The 23,118-nt window shown below is 44.3% G+C and overlaps 1 protein-coding gene across 1 annotated transcript in view; it reads left to right on the forward strand.

Annotated features, from left to right (window-relative positions):
- The window catches only part of CWC27 (CWC27 spliceosome associated cyclophilin), a 285,436-nt gene that overhangs the window by 14,699 nt on the left and 247,619 nt on the right, over positions 1–23,118 (forward strand). Inside the window, exon 3 of the mRNA XM_040421330.1 lies at positions 9,933–10,045. Coding sequence (XP_040277264.1) covers positions 9,933–10,045 — 113 coding nt within the window. The remainder of the gene's footprint in view (positions 1–9,932; positions 10,046–23,118) is intronic.

Here is a 23,118-nt window from a genome sequence, read left to right on the forward strand (position 1 = left end):
TCTAAAAAATTTCAAGATTTGCTTCTAAAGCCTTGTAACATCCCCCAAAAATAAAATATCATTCCCAAAATGATCCAAACATGAATTATACATATGGGGAATGTAAATTAATAACAATTTTTGGAGATATTACAATGTATTATAGAAGTAGAAAAATTGAAACTTAGAAATCTGCAATTTTCTGCACATTTTTGGTAAATTTGGTATTTTTTTATAAATAAAAAATATTTTTTTTTACTTCATTTTACCAGTGTCATGAAGTACAATATGTGACGAAAAAACAGTCTCAGAATGGCCTGGATAAGTCAAAGCGTTTTAAAGTTATCAGCACTTAAAGTGACACTGGTCAGATTTGCAAAAAATGGCCAAGTCCGTAAGGTGAAATAGGGCCGAGTCCTTAAGGGGTTAAGGTGAAAATGAGCCTTGTCCCTAAGGGGTTAAAGCCTTTAGATGCCGTGATCAAGTGAGATCACGGCATCTAAAGGTTGAAAAACCGGGCTTCTTACCGCCATCCTCTGCGGCCAATTAGGATGCTGTTAATTGATTTTAATGTGCTGGGTCTCACTGAAGGGCATTCAAGCTGCAATTTTTTATTTTGGCCAGCAGGTGGCAGGCAAACATAAGAAATGAGCAATTCTGAACAATTGTTGGATGTAAAAAATCCATAATTGTTCAGAATTAAAAAAGAGAAATTGGATTTTGTAGGCTCAAATACGAGCTTCAAAATCATTAAAGTTTTTTAGAAAAGTTTTTAAAAAAATGTGTTCAAAAATATGGAAGAAATAGAAAAAAACATAAATAACAAAAATATAGACATTATGGGTATCACTGCGACCGAAAACACCCATGCTATTTAAAATATAAAAATATTTTTTCCAATACGGCGAATGGTGTAATGGAAATAAGGGTCAAAATGGCCAATTTGCCATTTTTTCATCGCACACACACTCCAAAATGGTATCAATAAAAACTACAGATTGTCCCGCAAAAAAGGAGCCCCCAGGCAGCTCTGTAGATATAACTATAAAAAAGTTATGGGGGTCAGAATATGGTAATGTAAAAAAATAACTTTTTTTTCCCCTCACGTTTAAAGGGAACCGGTCACCGGGATTTTGGGAATAGAGCTGAGGACATGGGTTGCTAGATGGCTTCTAGCACATCCGCAATACTCAGTCCCCATAGCTCTGTGTGCTTTTATTGTGTAAAAAAAAAACTATTTGATACATATGCAAATTAACATAAAAGAGTCATATCTTAGGCCTAGTTCACATCAGCGTTCAGCCTTTCAGTTCTCCTGCTCCGTTATAGGAGCAGGAGAACGGAAAGGACGGATTCGGCTCATAACTGAGCCGAACGGAGCCTACGGACCCCATAGACTATAATGGGGTCCGTTTTTGTCTCCGCTCCAAAATCATCTTCTGAGCGGAAACCTAACTGACCCCATTATAGTCTATGGGGTCCGTAGGCTCAGTTCGGCTCAGTTATGTGCCGAATCCGTCCTTTCCGTTCTCCTGCTCCTATAACGGAGCAGGAGAACGGAAAGGCTGAACGCTGATGTGAACTAGGCCTTATTGTGTGACCAGAGAAGAGTCATATTTTCAAGCTCTGACACCTCTCAGGTTAATTTGCATATGTATCAAATCAGTTTTTATACACAATAAAAGCACAGAGAGCTATGGGGACTGGGTATTGCGGATGTGCTAGCGGCCATCTAGCAACCCATGTCCTCAGCTCTATATTCAAAATCCAGGTGACAGGTTCCCTTTAACCACCTCCGGACCGCCGAACGCAGCGACGCGTCCTGGAGGTGGTTGATTGATTCCTCCTGGACGCCCCGGCGCGTCCTCTCGCGAGACGCGAGATTTCCTGTGAACGCGTGCCCACAGGAACGGAAGGTAAGCGAGTAGATCTCCAGCCTGCCAGCGGCGATCGTTCGCTGGCAGGCTGGAGATGTGTTTTTTTTTAACCCCTAACAGGTATATTAGATGCTGTTTTGATAACAGCGTCTAATATACCTGCTACCTGGTCCTCTGGTGGTCCCCTTTGTTTGGATCGACCACCAGAGGACACAGGTAGCTCAGTAATATGTAGCACCAAGCACCACTACACTACACCCCCCCCCCCCATCACTTATTAACCCCTGATCACCCCAGATCACCCCATATAGACTCCCTGATCACCCCCCTGTCATTGATCACCCCCCTGTCATTGATAACCCCCTGTAAGGCTCCATTCAGACATCCGTATGATTTTTACGGATCCACTGATGGATGGATCGGATCCGCAAAACACATACGGACGTCTGAATGCAGCCTTACAGGGGGGTGATCAATGACGGGGGTGATCACCCCATATAGACTCCATGATCACCCCCCTGTAAGGCTGCATTCAGATGTCCGTATGATTTTTACGGATCCACTGATACATGGATCGGATCCGCAAAACACATACGGACATCTGAATGCAGCCTTACAGGGGGGTGATCAATGACAGGGGTGATCACCCCATATAGACTCCCTGATCACCCCCCTGTCATTGATCACCCCCCTGTCATTGATCACCCCCCTGTCATTGATCACCCCCCTGTCATTGATCACCCCCCTGTAAGGCTCCATTCAGACATTTTTTTGGCCCAAGTTAGCGGAAATATTATTATTTTTTCTTACAAAGTCTCATATTCCACTAACTTATGTCAAAAAATAAAATCTCACATGAACTCACCATACCCCTCACGGAATCCAAATGCGTAAAATTTTTTAGACATTTATATTCCAGACTTCTTCTCACACTTTAGGGCCCCTAGAATGCCAGGGCAGTATAAATACCCCACATGTGACCCCATTTCGGAAAGAAGACACCCCAAGGTATTCCGTGAGGGGCATATTGAGTCCATGAAAGATTGAAATTTTTGTCCCAAGTTAGCGGAAAGGGAGACTTTGTGAGAGAAAAAAAAATATCAATTTACGCTAACTTGTGCCAAAAAAAATAAAATTCTATGAACTCGCCATGCCCCTCATTGAATACCTTGGGGTGTCTTATTTCCAAAATGGGGTCACATGTGGGGTATTTATACTGCCCTGGCATTCTAGGGGCCCTAAAGCGTGAGAAGAAGTCTGGGATCCAAATGTCTAAAAATGCCCTCATAAAAGGAATGTGGGCCCCTCTGAGCATCTAGGCTGCAAAAAAGTGTCACACATGTGGTATCGCCGTACTCAGGAGAAGTTGGGCAATGTGTTTTGGGGTGTCATTTTACATATACCCATGCTGGGTGAGATAAATATCTTGGTCAAATGCCAACTTTGTATAAAAAAATTGAAAAGTTGTCTTTTGCCAAGATATTTCTCTCACCCAGCATGGGTATATGTAAAAAGACACCCCAAAACACATTGCCCAACTTCTCCTGAATACGGGGATACCAGATGGGTGACACTTTTTTGCAGCCTAGGTGGGCAAAGGGGCCCACATTCCAAAGAGCACCTTTCGGATTTCACCGGCCATTTTTTACAGATTTTGATTTCAAGCCACTTCTCAAGCATTCGGCCCCTGAAATGCCAGGGCAGTATAACTACCCCACAAGTGACCCCATTTTGGAAAGAAGACACCCCAAGGTATTCGCTGATGGGCATAGTGAGTTCATAGAAGTTTTTATTTTTTGTCACAAGTTAGTGGAATATGAAACTTTGTAAGAAAAAAATAAAATAAAATAAAAATCATCATTTTCCGCTAACTTGTGACAAAAAAATAAAAAGATCTATGAACTCACTATGCCCATCAGCGAATACCTTAGGGTGTCTACTTTCCGAAATGGGGTCATTTGTGGGGTGTTTGTACTGTCTGGGCATTGTAGAACCTCAGGAAACATGGCAGGTGCTCAGAAAGTCAGAGCTGCTTCAAAAAGCGGAAATTCACATTTTTGTACCATAGTTTGTAAACGCTATAACTTTTACCCAAACATTTTTTTTTATCAAAGACATGTAGAACAATAAATTTAGAGCAAAATTTATATATGGATGTCGTTTTTTTTGCAAAATTTTACAACTGAAAGTGAAAAATGTCATTTTTTTGCAAAAATATTGTTAAATTTCGATTAATAACAAAAAAAGTAAAAATGTCAGCAGCAATGAAATACCACCATATGAAAGCTCTATTAGTGAGAAGAAAAGGAGGTAAAATTAATTTGGGTGGTAAGTTGCATGACCGAGCAATAAACTGTTAAAGTAGTGTAGGTCAGAAGTGTAAAAAGTGGCCTGGTCTTTCAGGGTGTTTAAGCACTGGGGGCTGAGGTGGTTAAAGGATAACGGTCGTATTTATTATTATATTATTTTTTTGGAGTATTGGATTGTGGTGATTAATATCTCCTTGTTGGCCCTATTTCAACTTTTCACTGTGTATTCAATTACCCCTTAATTCCACATTTTTGTCCCCTGTACTGCCTACTTTTACCTGTGCTTAAAATAGGGTTGCTAGGCATGGTCCGTCTATCTGTTGAAGGATGGAGCACGCAGCGTGCAGGGTCACATTACTGACAGCCAGGGACTGTAAGTAAATGATTAAAGCCAGGTCCTCCCCAGCAGCTGATAACAGTGCCTGGGCTGTGTGCACTTCTCCCTGTCCCTGCACTTGGCAGACGCTCCCTCACTCAGCAGAGTTGAAGCAGCGCAGACCAGGGAAGGGAGATCTGCCGTCTGCTCAGTGTATAAATGAAAGCAACATGTGGTAAGAGGACCCCTTTGTGCTGCAGGAGATTAACCCTTTAGGGGGGAGGGCTCTGGTTACTGACACTTTTGGGGGGCTATTGTTACTGGCTAGTGAGGGCAGGCGGGATTAGCCTCAGGGTGAGGGCAGTGGCGGCCATCTTAACTGAATAGTGAAATTGCAGTTTTATGCAGACTGGTTGCTAAGGGCTGAATCTTATTAAATATGGGGTAAGGCTACTTTCACATTAGTGTTTTTCTTTTCCGGCATAGAGTTCCGTCCTAGGGGCTCTATACCGGAAAAGAACTGATCAGGCATATCCCCATGCATTCTGAATGGAGAGTAATCCATTCAGGATGCATCAGGTTGTCTTCAGTTCAGTTATTTTGACTGATCAGGCAAAAGAGAAAACCATAGCATGCTACGGTTTTATCCCCGGTGAAATAAACTGAAGACTTGCCTGAATGCCGGATTCGAATGTATTAGCGCCGGATCCAGCATTCAAAATACCGGAATGCCGGATCCGTCCTTCCGGTCTGCTCATGCGCAGACCTTTAAAAATGAGAAAAAAATTAATATCGGATCCGTTTTGCCTGATGACACCGGAAAAACTGATCCGGTATTGCAATGCATTTTTCTGACTGATCAGGCATTTTTCAGACTGATCAGGCATTTTTCAGACTGATCAGGATCCTGATCAGTCAGACAAAATGACATGCGTTTGCATACAGTTTGCCTGATCAGGCAGGCAGTTCAGGCAACGGAACTGCCTGCCGGAATCAAACAACGCATGTGTGAAAGTACCCTAAGGGTACTTTCACACTTGCGGCAGGACAGACCTGACAGGCTGTTCACCCTGTCGGATCCATCCTTCCGCTAATTCGCTGTGCCGCCGGACCGGCCCTCCGTCCCCATTGACTATAATGGGGACGGGGCGGAGCTTCGGCGCAGTACAGCAGTTCGCGGTGAGATGCCGCCGGACTAAAAAGTCGGACATGCAGGACTTTTAGTCCGGCAGCCTTTTGCCGTTCACTGCCATGCTGCGCCGGAGCTCCGCCCCCGTCCCCATTATAGTCAATGGGGACGGAGCGGCGGCACAGCGAAATAGCGGAAGAACGGATCCGACAGGGTGAACAGCCTGTCGGATCCGTCCTGCCGCAAGTGTGAAAGTAGCCTTAGTCAGTCTCATAGTAACTGATTCTGGAATATCATGTTATTAGTAACTACATATTTGAAAATTTAAATTGGGGTCTAAATATGACCATTATCCTTTAAATGTATTTTTACACTATTAAGACATTAAAAAGCTATACATATGTGGTATCACTGTAATCGATCTGACCTAGAAAATGAAATGCACAGGTCAGTTTTGCCGCAAACGGAATGCCGTGGGAACAAAACCTGTAAAACAGAGGAATTGCATTTATTTTAATTTTTTTTCAATTCCACTACATTCTATGCCATATTAAATGGTGGCATTAGAAAGCACAACTTGTCCTGCAAAAAATTTGCCCTCATACAGCTATGTGAACGGAAAATTTTAAAAAGTTATGGCTCAAAGAAGATGGGGAAGAAAAAATGAAAACGCAAAAATAAAGACTCCGGTATCCTACGGTTTAAGATGCGAACCATGTACATGAAATTTGGCAAATCTTATTCACTTTGCTGGTTTTGTCTGTATTGCTCTGCAGATTTTCTGTATGAAAATCCACTTGGAAAAACACATGGAATCTGCATTGTGTGCAGTTACCCTAAGGTTTTATCTTTTTGAATAAAAAAAAACATTTAAAAAATCCTTTTTTTTTTCAATACACTTTTTATTTCTGATGTTGCTCAAAATTGTGACAACAACACATCATGTGTGTAAAGCAGCAACGACCATGTAATGACGTCTGTCCAGCTCCAGCACATCCATCACCTATTGCAAGATAGGAACTCTTGAGATTTCTTGAAGATTGCACTGCTTTCTCCTCCATCCCCATGGTAACGGCCGGCGCCATATACATCCCTTCCCTACATTTCTCTTCTGAACTGCACATAATGGGGATGAGTGTCTTTTATAATGCATTGCCACATTTAAGTGCATTATGGCAAATTACAGTCAACGACCGAGGCAGGAGGCCTGAAGTCAACAGCAGTAAAGTCTCAGCCATGGCCACGTGGCAGCAGAGGCGCAAACCAGCGGGTTGTGTTTTTAGCCCTTTCTTAAGAAAGTTTTGGTTAGATTTTGACTTTCTGCCCTCTGTGTCCCAAATGTCAAAAAATACCAAAATGTAATTTGTTAACCATTTGAATCCCTTTGCCATGGTCCCTCCACCCCCCTTTTTTTTAGTTTTTTGTTTGGGGGTCCTATCAACAGTTACATGCTAACCAGATCCACGGGCAAAGGCAGCATGGAATACCAACTACCATAGGCTCCCAAGTTGTAAAGAGGCAAGGAGATGTGTCACCGCTCTTCCTCCCTGTCGGGCCTGGCTTGATTGACAGATCGCTCTCTCTATGCGTACAGCGGGGAAAGGCCTCCTGCACATGACCGTTCCCCCCCCCCCCCCGTTTACTGGCTATTTTTTGCGTTCCGTATACGGAACCATTCATTTCAATGGTTCCGCAAAAAAAAACGGAATGTACTCCGTATGCATTCTGTTTCCGTATTTCCGTTTTTCTGTTCCGTTTAAAGATAGAACATGTCCTATTATTGCCCGGAAATCACGTTCCGTGGCTCTATTCAAGTCAATGGGTCCGCAAAAAAAAAACGGAACACATACGGAAATGCATCCGTATGTCTTCCGTATCCGTTTCGTTTTTGTCCGTCACTGGGCTATAATTCCATTATCTGACGTGTTACTGTTGCACAGCTTGCTATTGTCTGCCTGTGTTTTTGTTTTGCTTTTATATTAAAGGCAGTGATTTAACACCCGTTTAGATTTGTCATCCAAGTTACAAAATGAAAAGTATGCAGTTTCCAATAAACTTTGCATAAAATAGTTAATTTGCATTTAATTTTAATGGTTCAAAGAATGTCAGGCAAAATGGTCGGCCCTCACACATGTTCACTTCATCAAATCTGGCAGTCTTCGGAAAAAAGTTTGGACACCCCTGATTTATTGTATAGGTCGATTGGATGCGGCAAGTTTTTTTTTTTGCTTTTTTCATTTTTTCATAAATAAAGGTGTTTATAAGCAAAAAAAAAAGAGCTTTTTGTTTATACCTGATTACTATAATTTTTTGCTTATTTTTTTTTTTCCATTATTACCCCTAGGGGACTTGAAACTACGATCACCTGATCGCCCATATTATATGCTGCAGTGCATCTGTATTGCAGTTTTATTATGTCAGATACAGTAAACCTGACATGATGCCATAGGCAGTGCCCAGTAGGCATTCGTACAAGAGAGGCCTGGAGACCCTTATTACACCCCATGCAGCTGTTAAAGCAACCCTAAATTAGGGCATTTTAGATACACTCTGGTGTTCCAGATCAATGTACCCCCCCAGGGGTTAATATCCACGCGTGGCTGAGAGACTGAACACTGACACAGAAGTTGGTCAAAGCAATCTCTAATTTTTATTACATGGGATAAGCCGTATATACATCTTCAGAAGAGGGCAGTCCTCTCTGAGGCTAAAACATTGTTTCATTGGTCAAAAAGGAAGAAGAGATAAGAGAGAGGAGATATTACACCTGCATCTGCGCAGTGAATACCACTTTGGAATGTGAACTAATGTAAACATCTCATTACCATCGCCATTTTGTAATGGCGAACAATCTAACAATAATACTGCATACGTCATATGTGACACTTCAAAGAGATGCTTCTCTATAGGCAGTGAATTTTTTATATATATATATAATCATCAAGCCATGTGATTGGCTTACGCATCTCCACCACACTCTATGGGACACCTGTATAAAGATGAGAAATCAGACACTTCTTACAGCACAGCTCTTTGCCCCCCTCTCTCTCCTCTCCAGCCTTGAAGCAAAGAGAGGGGTGGGGGGGAGGCACTTGGAGAAGAAAAAGTTTAACTCATTACAGTCCTAGATATACAAAATATAGAATAAAATTCACACATCTTTAACACAGCTAAGGCTACATGCACATGACCGTTGTGGGTTTTGCGGTCTGCAAATTGCGGATCCGCAAAACACGGATGGCGTCGTTTGTGTGCGTTTCGCAATTTGCGGAACGGCACGGACAGCCATTAATATAACTGCCTATTCTTGTCTGCACAACTGACAAGAATAGGACAGGTTATATTTTTTTTTTTTGCGGACCATGGAACAGAGCAACGGATGCGGACACCACACGGCATGCTGTCCGCATCTTTTGCGGCCCCATTGAAGTGAATGGGTCCGCATCCAAGCGGCTCTGATGCGGACCAAAACAACGGTCGTGTGCATGAGGCCTTATGCAATCTCTTGCCGATCGCTTTGTGGGGAGCGGCAGTGGGGGGGACCTAGGTGACAAGGTCAGCATCAGCAGACTTCCTTAATTCCTAATTGCAGTTTTATAGAGAGTATATAGGTTATAGGACCAAGAAGACATTGGGCCACATTCATAAAAAGTGTCCGCTTTGCATTTGGTAACCAAGTAGATTGCAGCTTTTTTTTTTTTTTTGAAAATATATAGATTTTCAAGACACAATCTGATTGGTTGTCTTTGGCAGTACTAGCATCACATTAGTTTTTATACAGAAGCATATCTGTACCCCACCGGCCATAGACTCAGGAGTTGCGGAGGTCTGGCGGTGTCCTCATTCATAAGCATCTGCTCAAAATCCCAGAAAATCCGAAGGACCCTAAGAATAAGGGCTCATGCACACGACCGTTGGATGTTTTGAGGTCTGTAAATTGCGGATCCACAAAACGCAGCTACTGGCCGTGTGCATTCCATATTTTGCAGAATGGAACAGCCAGCATCTAACAGAACAGTCCTATCCTTGTCCTCCATAATGCGGGCACAAATAGGACATGTTCTATTTTTTTGCAAAACTGGCATACGAAAACAAATAGCACATGGAGTCATTTCCTTTTTTTTTTTTTTTTTTGCGGCCCCGTTGATGTGAATAAAAAAACAGAATGGACACGGAAAAAATAAGTTTGTCTGCATGAGCCCATATTCAGTTTTTATTTTTTTCTCTTACTGTGTGGTTCCCCTTTAATAACTTTTCTGTCGCTGTATGCTCTTTTCCCTTTCAATAGCACCATGTGAAATTATGATTTCTGTATTCTTTAGGATATTACGAAAATACAGTTTTTCACAGAGTTGTACCCGAATTCATAGTGCAAGGAGGTGATCCAACCGGTACTGGTACAGGAGGAGATTCAATTTATGGAAAACCATTCAGGGTAAGTCTTTTAATGATTGTGTCAAGACCTGGAAATTTGCTGTTGGTGTCGAATTTTTTAAAGGAGTTTAAATTATAAAAGCCCTTAGTTGGTCGTCAATTTTATAATTTACATTTTTAATATACTAGTGCCAAATGCCAATTTCCACACCATTCCCCCCTCCTCACTGAGTTTGTTAACCCCTATCAGACCTCAGATCAGACCTTTTTTATTGACCCCTATCAGACCTCAGATGAGAAAAATTTAAAAACCTCCTCACCTCTCATGCGCCGTGGCTCCTCTTCATCTCCGGGTCTGGTGTCTCGCTCCCCTGTCTGACAGTGTGCAGCGTCCGGTCATAGTGCGTGCACCAGGTCCTGACGCTGTACGGGGTCAGGACAGTGCAGGGCGGGCCCCATCAAAGAAGACCAGGGATGGTGAGTATCGGAAGCGCTTGCTGCACTTCTTCCCTGCTCCCGGCACCCGATGCATACTAGTGCGCGCTTCCATAATGGAAGCGCTCACTAGTATTCGCTTTATACGCCTTATTGGTATATCGGTAAGGTTAGATACTGATAATGTACAAAATCGTGAATATCTGCCGATAATATCGGTACTTCCGATAATCTGTCGATCCCGAGCCAGCAGTGTCAGGTGGTGGTGGTGATTTCTCTGACTTTGGAGCTTTGGCAATCTCTGTGGGATCTGAGCCTTGTGCCAGGCTGGAGGCCTGAATCCGGGAGGACTGCTCTGTCCTGTGCTATGCTGACCGGGTGTGGATAAACACCCAGGATAAAAGGTGACTGTTTTTGCTTTTGGAACTGTCTGGGTGTGAACGAACACCAATACTGCAAATGGACTGTCATTCTGTGTAAATTATTATTTTATTTGTATTTTATACTTATTTTTTTCATAAGTACAAATAGGTTACAAACACAATCAGAGCATAACATCATACAATGTTGTAAGATATAAAAACAAGTTATCAAAATAAAACAGATATAACATCTTCCCGTTAGTTGGTAGGGAAGGAAAGGGGAGAAGGGTGGGAAAGGAGGGTAGCATGGTTATTAATCAGTAATGCCCTATCACAATCTATAAAAGACAAAAAGATAAGACTTAATCTGACCAATCGAACTTGGACAAGTGAGGATCTGTTGGTAAACTAATCACTCCTAAGCCTAAATTATCTAGATACATTTTAATGTCCACTTGTTGCAATCCAAGAAGAAAAGATGTCTGATTTCTCAGCAGCAAGCCATCTTTCCCAAATCTTCTTAAACTTATCAGATCTCTGTGCTGTGAACCATCTTTTTCGTTCAAAATTATACACTTTGAAGAATTCAGTGAACCAGTCGTTCAAAGTCGGAGGATCCTTTTGAAGCCATCTCCTTGGGATAAGTATCTTAGCAGTATTTAGGAAGTAATTGCAAAGGTCTGATTTTACTACTTGTTGATGCGTATTATATAGATTAAACAAAACCAAGTTAGTAGACAATGTAATATCCGTGTCAAAAACCTTGTTGATCACATTACAAATATCCTTCCAAAAGGTGGTTAGAGAAGGGCAGGAAAACCATATATGTTCGTAGTTACCAATGCCCTGTCCGCATCTCCAGCACACATTAGAAACTTCTGAGTTATATCTACTTAGTAGCAATGGAGTTCTATACCATCTAGTGGTGATTTTATACTGGAGTTCCTGATAATTGTATGCTGGAGAGTTGGAGAGCGCATTGCCAAGTATTGCTAACTTCTGGGTTTCAGACAGTGGGTGCTGAAGTTCTTTGGACCAGCTATTTAGAAATCCCGGTTCGCTTGAGGGAGTGTTAATCAGATCATAACATTTTGAGAAAATATGAGGGATTGGGGTTTTAGTGGATATAACTTTGAGCCACCATGAATTCTCACAGGGGGGTGAAATGGGGAACTCCAAAAGCTTTAAGGAAACTAAGTAATTTCTTATACTGATCTTCGGGAACATTCTGGCAAGCAATAAGTGAAATCAGTTGTGATTTTTCTAACGGTCTCCCTTTGAACCATAATGCCTTTAGTGGAATCATCTCACCCTTGGCGTTACATTTCAGATTGTCATGCCAGAATATCCACGAAGTAGGGATGATGCCTGTGATTGGTGATTCTCTAGATAGATCCTGAGCAAAATGTAAGGCAGAATTTAAGGAGTGCCACTTCCTAATTGTTTCTTTGGTTATTGCATTTTTTATTTCTTTTCGTCTTTTTGGGAAGGTGGAAGTCTTCCAAAGTAAAGATGTCAAGTTAGTTCCTGCAAAGTCATGTTCTACCGATACCCATTTTTTTCTTATTGGAAAGGTGAACCATTCAAAGGACCTAGAAAGCCACGCAGCTTTGTAGTACTTCTCTAAATCTGGGAGATTAACCCCTCCATCTTTTCTGGCCCTAGAGAGAAGCTCATATGATAACCTACAGGTTTTCCCCTTCCAAATGAATTTTGCGAATATTCTCCTGAGTTTATTGAAGAAATCTTTGGGGATATTGATGGGCAGCGTTTGTATTAGATACAGAATCTTGGGGACTATAGACATTTTTATAATGTTTATTCTGCCAAACCAAGACAACCAAAGATCCTCCCATTCCTTCAGTTGCTCCTCGGTCTGTTTGAGGATTTTGGGGAAATTTAATTTGAATAATTCTTTTATGTTGTGGCAGAAATTAACTCCTAGGTATATAAAGGCATCAACAGCAGGTTTTAAGGCACTCAGTGAGATAATTTCCTCCCAAGCCTTGGGTTTAACGTTGATATTATAAATTTCGGATTTGGCCAAATTAAGTTTAAAGTCTGATATCTCATGAAAAAGTGTAAATTCATCTAACAGGTTTGGTAATGAGGATCTCGGATTTGTTACTACGAATAGAGTATCGTCGGCATATGCTGCTATTTTGTGCTCTTCGGAGCCTGTGTTTAAGCCATTGATATACTTATTTGATCTTATTTTAGTCAGAAAAGGTTCTAGGGACAGAATGAATAAGAGAGGTGATAGAGGGCACCCCTGCCTCGTTCCATTACTGATGGGGAAAGGGTTGGACAAAACTCCATTTATCTTAATTCTTGCGTTGGGAATCGTATAGAGGGCCATGACTTTATCTATAAACAATTCTGGGAATCCAAATTTAACAAGAACATTGCGTAGATAGCTCCAATTTAGTCTATCAAACGCCTTCTCGGCGTCGGAGGCGACCAGGATTGTTGGGATGTGTTTGACTTTAGCAAATTGCATTAAGTGTAACACTTTTGTCGTGTTGTCTTTGGCCTCACGGCCTGGTATAAATCCCACCTGATCACCTCCGACAAGAGCGCCAACCAAAGGTCCAATCCTGCCTGCCAACAATGCTGCATACAGCTTTAGGTCAACATTTAGCAGCGAGATAGGCCTGTAGTTTGCACAATCAGTCGGGTCTTTCCCCTCTTTATGTATTATTGTTATATGAGCTAGAAGAGATTCCTCCCTCCATGACTCTTCTATTCCAACCAAATTAAATCCAACCAAATGGACTGTCATTCTGTGTACTTGCAATAAGTGTGAATTAACACTGAAATTTTTGAGTTATAAACTGGTCTTTGCCTCTATACCGCATCCGCTAACCTGCCTATCAGAGCGAACCCCCACACCCCATACAGTAATATGTGTTAGTTGCCCCACGCAGAACAGTGTCACTGTCCCCCCCCCCCCCAATCTGATGGAACGTCCGGTTGGGGGTGTGCCCTGCTGCTCTATTCATTCTCTATGAGAATGCTGGAGATAGCTGATCGCTGTTATCTCTGACACTTCATTAGACAATGGGACATGCTAGCGGAAAACCCTGATAAGTGGGTTGTTCAGACTGCACCGATTATAGGTGCACATTGTCAGACAGGGCACACTGGCATCATAAACGTGTCTTTCAGACAAATAAAACATTGGGAGTCATTTACTAAAGACCAGTGCTTTTCATATGGGTCTTAGTCCCTACACACTACAGCCATATTACCGCAACCCCAGAGCCCAGTGCCTGTTATCTCAACCCCTGCCTCGGCCTCTCCGCGCAGCAGCCACCAGAGCGCAGCGACTGTTATCCAGCGCTGGGGTTTATAGCCGCTAGATGCCATTTCTTTGTCCCCTAATGGATTTGAGATGACGTTATGCCCCTGTGACTAGGGTTTTCACAATATAAAAATTTTGATTAAATTTTGCCGCGTGCATTCCATGGATTGTCCAGCCCATAATGGAACAGTCCTGTCCTAATTTTGAGGGGACAAGGTGACAAAAAAAGATGGCGAACTGTGTGTTTTTTACATTTTTCTGTTACGGCTCGCATAGGAGATATTTTTCAATACTTTAATAGTTTGTACTTTTTCTGATGTGGCGATACGTAATGTGTTGTTTTTTATTGTTTTTATATTTTTATATGTAAAATTGGGAAAGGGGAGGATTTAACATTAATATTTTGGTGTTTTTGTTTTTTTTTTTTTTTACTTTTTATTTAATAACTATTAGCCCCTGTTATGAGCTAGAACCCTAATAGAGCTCTATTAAAGTGAATAGGACTTTACTCTTTCCCTGCTGCGCTGGGCTTTGTGCACACAGCAGCAGGGAGCTTACCATGGCAGCTATGGAAGGCATCAGCAGCGTCCTGGCTGCCATGGTAACCGATCGGAGCTCCAGCAGTGAAATTGCAGGGCTTCGATTAGAAGCTACCACTGCAGCACCAATGAGGAGGGGAGGGGACCCTGTGACCACTGTGCCATCAATGAATATAACAATGAGGGGGGGGGGGGGGCCTGTGGCCACTGTGCCACCAATAATTCTAGTACTAGGGGGGGCCGCTGCACCACATTTAATTAGCCTCTTAATACAAATATAGACTGCGGGTGCCGGCTTTATCACACAGCCGGCACCCGGCCTCAATGACAGGGATCCTGCCGAACCGTGCCGGGTATGTGATGTGGCCGGCAACCGCAGTCTATTTTTGTATTAAGCCTCTTGCACACGAACATGTGTGGCCCGCAAAATGGGGGCCACAATGCATGAACACCCATCGGGAGGCAGCCGCAGCACTTTAATGGGTCTGCGATCCGGCCGTTCCGCAAAAAGATAGGACATGTTCTATCTTTTTGTGGAATGGAAGTATGGGACGAAACCCCATGGAAGCACTCCGTAGTGCTTCCTTAGAGTTTCGTTCCGTGCATCCGTTCCGCACCATTCCGCATCTCTGGATTTGCGGACCCATTGAAGTGAATGGGTTCGCAACCGTGATGCGAAATGCACACGGAACGGTGCCCCTGTATTGCGGATCCGCAAAGGTAAGTCTCATTGGTGGTGCAGTGGCCACAGCCCCTCCCCTAATCCTCTCTTCACTGCTCATTGGTGGCGCAGCGGCCACAGCCCCTCCCCTACTCCTCTCTTCACTGCTTATTGGTGGCGCAGCGGCAGCCGTATCACAGTGGGGAGGGAGGGACTTTCTCCTTCTCCACTATGCCGGCTGTAATGTGCCCCGGACGTTTTCGAGGCAGTCAGCACTCAAGTGCGACTTAGGGGTGGGCGATATAGACGATATAGGCGATATGCGATATAAATTTGTGCCACGATATGGATTTTGAGCATATCGCCTATATCGCCGGACCGCGATATGATCGCGCTCTCTGCGCGCACCATCTTCTCCTGAGCCGGCACAGTGGAGAAGGAGAGAGTCCCTCCCTCCCCACTGTGCGCGGCTGCCGCTGACCACCAATGACAAAAGAGGAGGAGGGGAGGGACTGACAGTAAATCATTGAGTTTTCACGATCTCAGTGAGCGCGTGAAAACTCAAATCCGATGGTATATTCTAACCCCCAGGCGTTCCCATGGTGACAGGGACGCTTGCCTGGGGGTTAGACTATACAGGGCCACGCCGCTGACAGTAGAACATTTAAAAACGAATCAGTAACTTTAACTTTATTCATTGGTGATCTCTTTACTGTATACCTTACTAGGTCTTAGCTCCGGTAACAGCAGGCAGTGCGGGCGGGCGGCGCTCACTCACTGACGTCACGCGCCTGCTCCTCCCACTAGGCGGCGCAGGCGCGTGACGTCAGTGAGTGAGCGCCGCCCCCCGCACTGCCTGCTGTTATCGGAGCTAACACCTAGTAAGGTATACAGTAAAGAGATCACCAATGAATAAAGTTAAAGTTACTGATTAGTTTTTAAATGTATTCCTGTGAGCGTCGGGGGGGGGGGGGGGGGGAGGGAAAATCTGTGGATGGCACGGTTTAGGGGAGGGGGGGGGAATCTGTGGATGGCACCGTTTAGGGGAGGGGGGGGAATCTGTGGATGGCACCGTTTAGGGGAGGGGGGGGAATCTGTGGATGGCACCGTTTAGGGGAGGGGGGGGAATCTGTGGATGGCACCGTTTAGGGGAGGGGGGGGGGAATCTGTGGATGGCACCGTTTAGGGGGGGGGGGGGAATCTGTGGATGGCACCGTTTAGGGGAGGGGGGGGAATCTGTGGATGGCACCGTTTAGGGGAGGGGGGGGAATCTGTGGATGGCACCGTTTAGGGGAGGGGGGGGAATCTGTGGATGGCACCGTTTAGGGGAGGGGGGGGAATCTGTGGATGGCACCGTTTAGGGGAGGGGGGGGAATCTGTGGATGGCACCGTTTAGGGGAGGGGGGGGAATCTGTGGATGGCACCGTTTAGGGGAGGGGGGGGGGATTGGGGATGGCACGGTTTAGGGGAGGGGGAGGATCTGGGGATGGCACGGTTTAGGGGAGGGGGAGGATCTGGGGATGGCACCGTTTAGGGGAGGGGGGGATCTGTGGATGGCACCATTTAGGGGAGGGGGATCAGCTCCCTGCTGCTGTGTGCACAAAGCACAGGGCAGCAGGGAGAGTGTAAAGTCCTATTCACCCTAATAGAGCTCTATTAGGGTGAATATGACAAGGGTTCTACGTTCTAGCCCTTAAGGAGACTAATAGTTATTAAATAAAAAGTAAAAAAAAGTTTAAACACGCCCCCCCCAAATATAGAAAACAATATATCGCAATATATATCGCATATCGCACATGCTTAAAATTATATCGCAATATAGATTTTAGGCCATATCGCCCACCCCTAGTGCGACTGCCCCATTACGTCACGAAAAATACTGCAGTAATTAAGAGACAGCCATATCGCCGTTTCTTAATACCGCGGTATATTGTTAATACCGGTATATTGCCCAACCCTACCGGTATATTGCCCAACCCTACCATGCTTCATTGTAGGGAGTTGAGGCCAAAAAGTTAAATCTTGGTTTCATCAGACCAGAGAAACTAGGTGTCTTTTACTGAGGAGAAGCCCAGATTGGTGGAGTGCTGGGTGTCGGACTTTCTGATGTTGATGGCCTGTCCTGAGGATGGGCCATTACTATAAAAATACTGGAAAAGCAGTTTTCTGTTAATGATGATTCTAATTGCTATTCTCAAGGTTATAGTTTACCACAGGATAACTAGTAAATCCCTGGCAGTCTGACTGCTGGCCCCCCCTCAGCGAGAATGTGGGTCCCTTTTCCCTGTTCTGATGTAGCGACAAGTCATGCATGTGCAGTACCGCGTTATTCATTCTGTGTAGGAAAGCCAGAGATAACCGAATGCTGTACTCCTCTATCTCCAGCGCTCACATAGAGAATGAATAGAGTGGTACTGGGCATGCATGACCTGCTGCTACAATCCGAACGGGGAACAGGACTCCTGTTCTGGTGATCGGATCAGGTAGTTATCCCCTATCCTGTGGATAGGTAATAACTTATAAACTTGGCACAACCCCTTTAAATGTAAATGGTGTTGCAGAGGCCCAAAGTAACAGTGAGTACTCAAATTACTGATCCACGACTGTTGATGTTTATCCGTTGCTCCGGTCCCAATCCTCTCCTTCTGTTCTCTGGTTTGACAACCTAGTCCTAGACACTGTTTGGATTGTCCGCTCAGCCAGTCACTGGTGAGGCAGGTCAGTGCTGCACCCAGAGATTGGCAAAGCAGGCAGGCCAACCCATTTCTGACATGTCAAGCCCAAGAACAAGAAGTGGAGAGGAGTAGGGTATGGGGCAGCAGCTGAACACCAGCAACTTGGGATCGATAAAGTGAGTACTCACTGTTTATTCGATCCCTCCCCGGGCAGTGCTGCAGTGATGGTTGACCTTCTGGAAGTTTCTACCATCTGCACACAGGATCTTTGGTGCTCAGCCAGAGTTGGGTTCGTGCTTACCTCTCTTACCACGGCCCTTTTAAGCTTGGGCTACTTTCACACCTGCGTTAGGTGCGGATCCGTCTGGTATCTGCACAGACGGATCCGCACCTATAATGCAAACGCTTAGATCCGTTCAGAACGGATCCGTTTGCATTAGCATGAACAAAAAAAAAAAAATTTTTATTTTTTTTGTTCATGATAATGCAAACGGATCCGTTTTGACTTTACATTGAAAGTCAATGGGGGACGGATCCGTTTGAAAATTGAGCCATATAGTGTCAACTTCAAACGGATCCGTCCCCATTGACTTACATTGTAAGTCTGGACGGATCCGTTTGCCTCCGCACGGCCAGGCGGACACCCGAACGCTGCAAGCTGCGTTCAGGTGTCCGCCTACTGAGCGGAGCGGAGGCTGAACGCTGCCAGACTGATGCATTCTGAGCGGATCCGCATCCACTCAGAATACATTAGGACTGGACGGATCCATTCGGGGCCGCTTGTGAGAGCCTTCAAACGGAACTCACAAGCGGAGCCCCGAACGCTAGTGTGAAAGTAGCCTTAGCTTGGTGGGGCGGCCAGCTCTAGGAAGAGTTCTGGTTGTTCCAAACTTCTTCAATTTACTGCTCTTGAGGACTTTTTAGTGCAACAGAATGTTTGTGTTTTTTTTTTTTTTGTACCTTTCTCCAGATCAGAACCAACACAGAATCCTGTCTCTGAGCTCTACAGGCAGTTCTTTCCTCGCTGCAGCTTACTTTTTTTCTCTGATATGCATGTCTTTCCGAATAACGTCCAGTTTAGCACAGGTGGACTCCAATTAAGGTGTAGAAACATCACAAAGTTGATACAGAGAATGGGGAGGCCCCCAGAGCCAAACATCAGGGTTTATAGTAAAGAGGCTGGTATTCAGCTGGTATGTCCATGCAATTTTTTTTTTCCTTTGTAAAAAAAATGTTAAAAATTTTCTAATTCTGTTTCACTTTGTCATTATGGGTATTGAGTACAGATAAATATAGAAAACTTTTTTTTATTTTTTTTTAGCACAAGGCTAACAAAATGTGAAAAAAGGGTCTGAAGACTTTCCGAATGCATTGTATATAGTCAGAGCGGGCGGCGGCGTTGCGTCACTTACTCACATGACGCGCCTGCTTCATTCATAAAGTGGGCGGAGCAGGCGCATCACGTGAGTGAGTGACATTACGCCGCCACCTGCTCTGCCTGTTACTGGAGCTTCATTGTATTTGTAAGGTAATAAAGATCATAGAGCTGATTTAAAGTTCAAGTAAAAGTTACTGCCAGTTAAGGAATAGTCTGAATACTGATGTGGCCGGTGTAGAGGGGGATCTGTGCACTGTTAAGGAGGGGAGCTGTGGATGGCACTGTTATGGGGAGGGGGATCTGTGCACTGTTATGGGGAGGGGCATCTGTGAATGGTACTGTTATGGGGAGGGGCATCTGTGGATGGTACTGTTATGGGGAGGGGCATCTGTGGATGGTACTGTTATGGGGAGGGGCATCTGTGGATGGTACTGTTATGGGGAGGGGCATCTGGATGCTACTGTTATGAGGAGGGGCATCTGTGGATGGTACTGTTATGGGGAGGGGCATCTGTGGATGGTACTGTTATGGGGAGGGGCATCTGTGGATGGTACTGTTATGGGGAGGGGCATCTGTGGATGGTACTGTTATGGGGAGGGGATCTGTGGATGACACATAGCATACGATGCTATATAGTGTCATGCATAGATCCCCCCATAGCAGTGTCATCCACTGATCCCCCTCCCATAATAGTGCCATCCACAGATCCCCTCCATAACGGTGCCATCCACAGATCCCCTCCATAACAGCGCTATCCACAGATCCCCTCCATAACAGCGCCATCCACAGATCCCCTCCATAACAGCGCCATCCACAGATCCCCTCCATAACAGCGCCATCCACAGATCCCCTCCATAACAGCGCCATCCACAGATCCCCTCCATAACAGTGCCATCCACAGATCCCCTCCATAACAGTGCCATCCACAGATCCCCTCCATAACAGTGCCATCCACAGATCCCCTCCATAACAGCGCCATCCACAGATCCCCTCCATAACTTGTCTTTGTTTTTTTACATTGTAATGCAAAATTGTAATAATTATGTAGCTCCTAAATTTGTTTTAATATGGCTTTTGAACATAATTTTTCAAGTAAAATCATATAAACCCCTTTTTTTGTCAATTTGGTGTTTTTTCCCAATTAATCGATGAAATTATCGACAACTAATCGATTATTCAAATAATCGTTAGCTGCAGCCCTAAATATTATTACACTCCAGAAATACATCCAGGCCCCTCTTGAACTCTTTTATTGTACTCACCATCACCACCTCCTCAGGCAGAGAGTTCCATAGTCTCACTGCTCTTACAGTAAAGAATCCTCTTCTATGTTTGTGTACAAACCTTCTTTGCTCTAGAGCAAGGGTGCACAACCTTTTCTGGTTGGGGGGCCACATTATCAGACTGAATGAATCCCAAGGGCCAAAAATAAAAGTTAATGGGTACTACCAACTATAATACTGTATTTATGGCACATTGTACATACAGTATTTACTATAAATGTCTGGTTACACCTCCAGGATTCCCATCTAATGGGAGCATACATGAAAGATACATGTGAGCAGCCGGAAGACATAGACATACATGTCTTTCACCAGATGGTTGGGGGCCGCACAGAATGATATCAAAGGCCGCAGGTTGTGCACCCCTGCTCTAGAGGTAAAGGATGTCCCCTTGTTAGAGTAATGAACTGGAAATAAGCAACCAAGGTTTACACTTAAAGAGCACCTGTCACCTCTCCTCACATGCTTATTTTAGTTTGCGGATTGTATGCGGACCCATTTGCTTCAATGGGACCGCAAAAAATGCAGACAGCAGAACGTGTCTGCATGCAAAAATATAGAACAGGTCATATTGTCTATTTTGTGGGCAAGAATAGGCATTTTGACAATGGGGCCCGCAGAAATTGTGGGATGCACACGGCTGTATCTGTATTTAGCGGACCACAAAATACATATGGTCATGTGCATGGGTCCTTAAAGGGGTTGCGAAGAATAGGGGGGTTTTGGCAACCCCCCTTCTCCCCACTTGGCCAGACCTGCAAGGGGAAGCACTGGCTCCCCACTGTCTCATTCAGGTCTGCGATGCTCTGCTGGTTTCCTTCACTGTAAACATTTGGTTTGACAACGCTACAACCAATCACTGGCTGCGGCGGAGACAGAATCCCCTTGCATCATGTGACCATTTTCAATGTCAAACTGGGTGTAGGTAAAGCTGAGTTCACACTTCAGTTATTTGATCAGTTATTGAGAGCCAAAACCAGTAGTGAAGCTATTCAGAGATCCGGTATAATGGGAAGATCTGCTCCTGTTCTGTGTTTTTGACCCGCACCTGGTTTTGGCTCACAATAACTGATGGAAATAACTGAATTGTGAACTCAGCTTACACAGTACGGTAAGCAGGTAAGTAACTTTCCCTTACAGGTCCTGTGCTTTTTTAAGCAAGCATGGATCTTGAAAACAAGGAGAAATGACTGCAGTTTATTATTTCATTGCACGGTCATAGTGTCATTATTGATATACTTGTATATATTGAGAAGGGGAAAACCGCACTCCAAGACGCTGTGTGTAAGTTCATCCAAAATTAATTAAAGGGAATCTGTCACTAGCATATTATCATTTTTTTTTTTTTTTTGATGAATCCATGTGTAATAAAGTACCTTATTTCCATATGTCTTGTTCTTTTTATTCTGTGTCTTGTCATTTCTTAAAAAAAAAAAGCTTTTTATGATATTCAAATGAAGCTGTAAGGAGCCCAGAGGGGCGTTATTCTTTGTCCACGGTGCCCAGGAACGCCCCTCGGAAGTGCCGTGCCCGCCTAAATTTGAAAACTAAGAACTCCTCCAAGATCGCCTAAATCGCCTCCCAGAGGCGAGGCTAAGTGCTCCCCCCCCCCCCCCCCCGCGCCGCGCTCTGCGGCAAACACCCCCGATCCTCCTCTCGCCCGCATCCGAAATCCCACGCATTCGCAGTGCCGGCGATTGCCTGCGCGATGATAAGACGACTGAGGGCAACAGCTTCAACAGCGTCACTGGGCATGCGCCGATCCCAGTGACGTGTTCGCTGTTTCCTCAGCCAGCTGGGATCGGCGCATGCCCAGTGGCGCTGTTGAAGCTGTTGCCCTCAGTCGTCTTATCATCGCGCAGGCGCAGGCAATCGCCAGCACTGCGCCTGCGTGGGATTTCTGATGCGGGCGAGAGGAGGATCGGGGGTGTTTAGCCTCTTAGCCTCGCCTCTGGGAGGTGATTTAGGCGATCTTGGAAGAGTTCTTAGTTTTCAAATTTAGGCGGGCACGGCACTTCAGAGGGGCGTTCCTGGGCACCGTGGACAAAGAATAACGCCCCTCTGGGCTCCTTACAGCTTCATTTGAATATCATAAAAAGTGTTTTTTTGAAGAAATGACAAGACACAGAATAAAAAGAACAAGACATATGGAAATAAGGTACTTTATTACACATGGATTCATTAAAAAAAAAATTGCTAATATGTTAGTGACAGATTCCCTTTAAACTTTAGATTTTAAGCAAATTCTAAGTTGAACAATTTTGGGAAAATGTAAAATTTTGTCCCCATTGACTGCTGTTTCTTTGGTGATTTTTGATGACTAATTATTTTTTATTTTTTTGCAAACTGAGGTTTGACTTTTTAAAATTGCAGCTAATTTTGCCTCTAGACTCCTTTTGGGTCATGTCTTCATTTTGGTCAGTAGTCCCTGAGACTGTACATTTCTTGTAGGTAATGACCATGTCTTGGGACTTGATAGGAGTTATTATGAGCCACA

This window comes from Bufo bufo, chromosome 2 (assembly GCF_905171765.1).
Source record: "Bufo bufo chromosome 2, aBufBuf1.1, whole genome shotgun sequence".
Classification (NCBI taxonomy): Eukaryota; Metazoa; Chordata; class Amphibia; order Anura; family Bufonidae; genus Bufo; species Bufo bufo.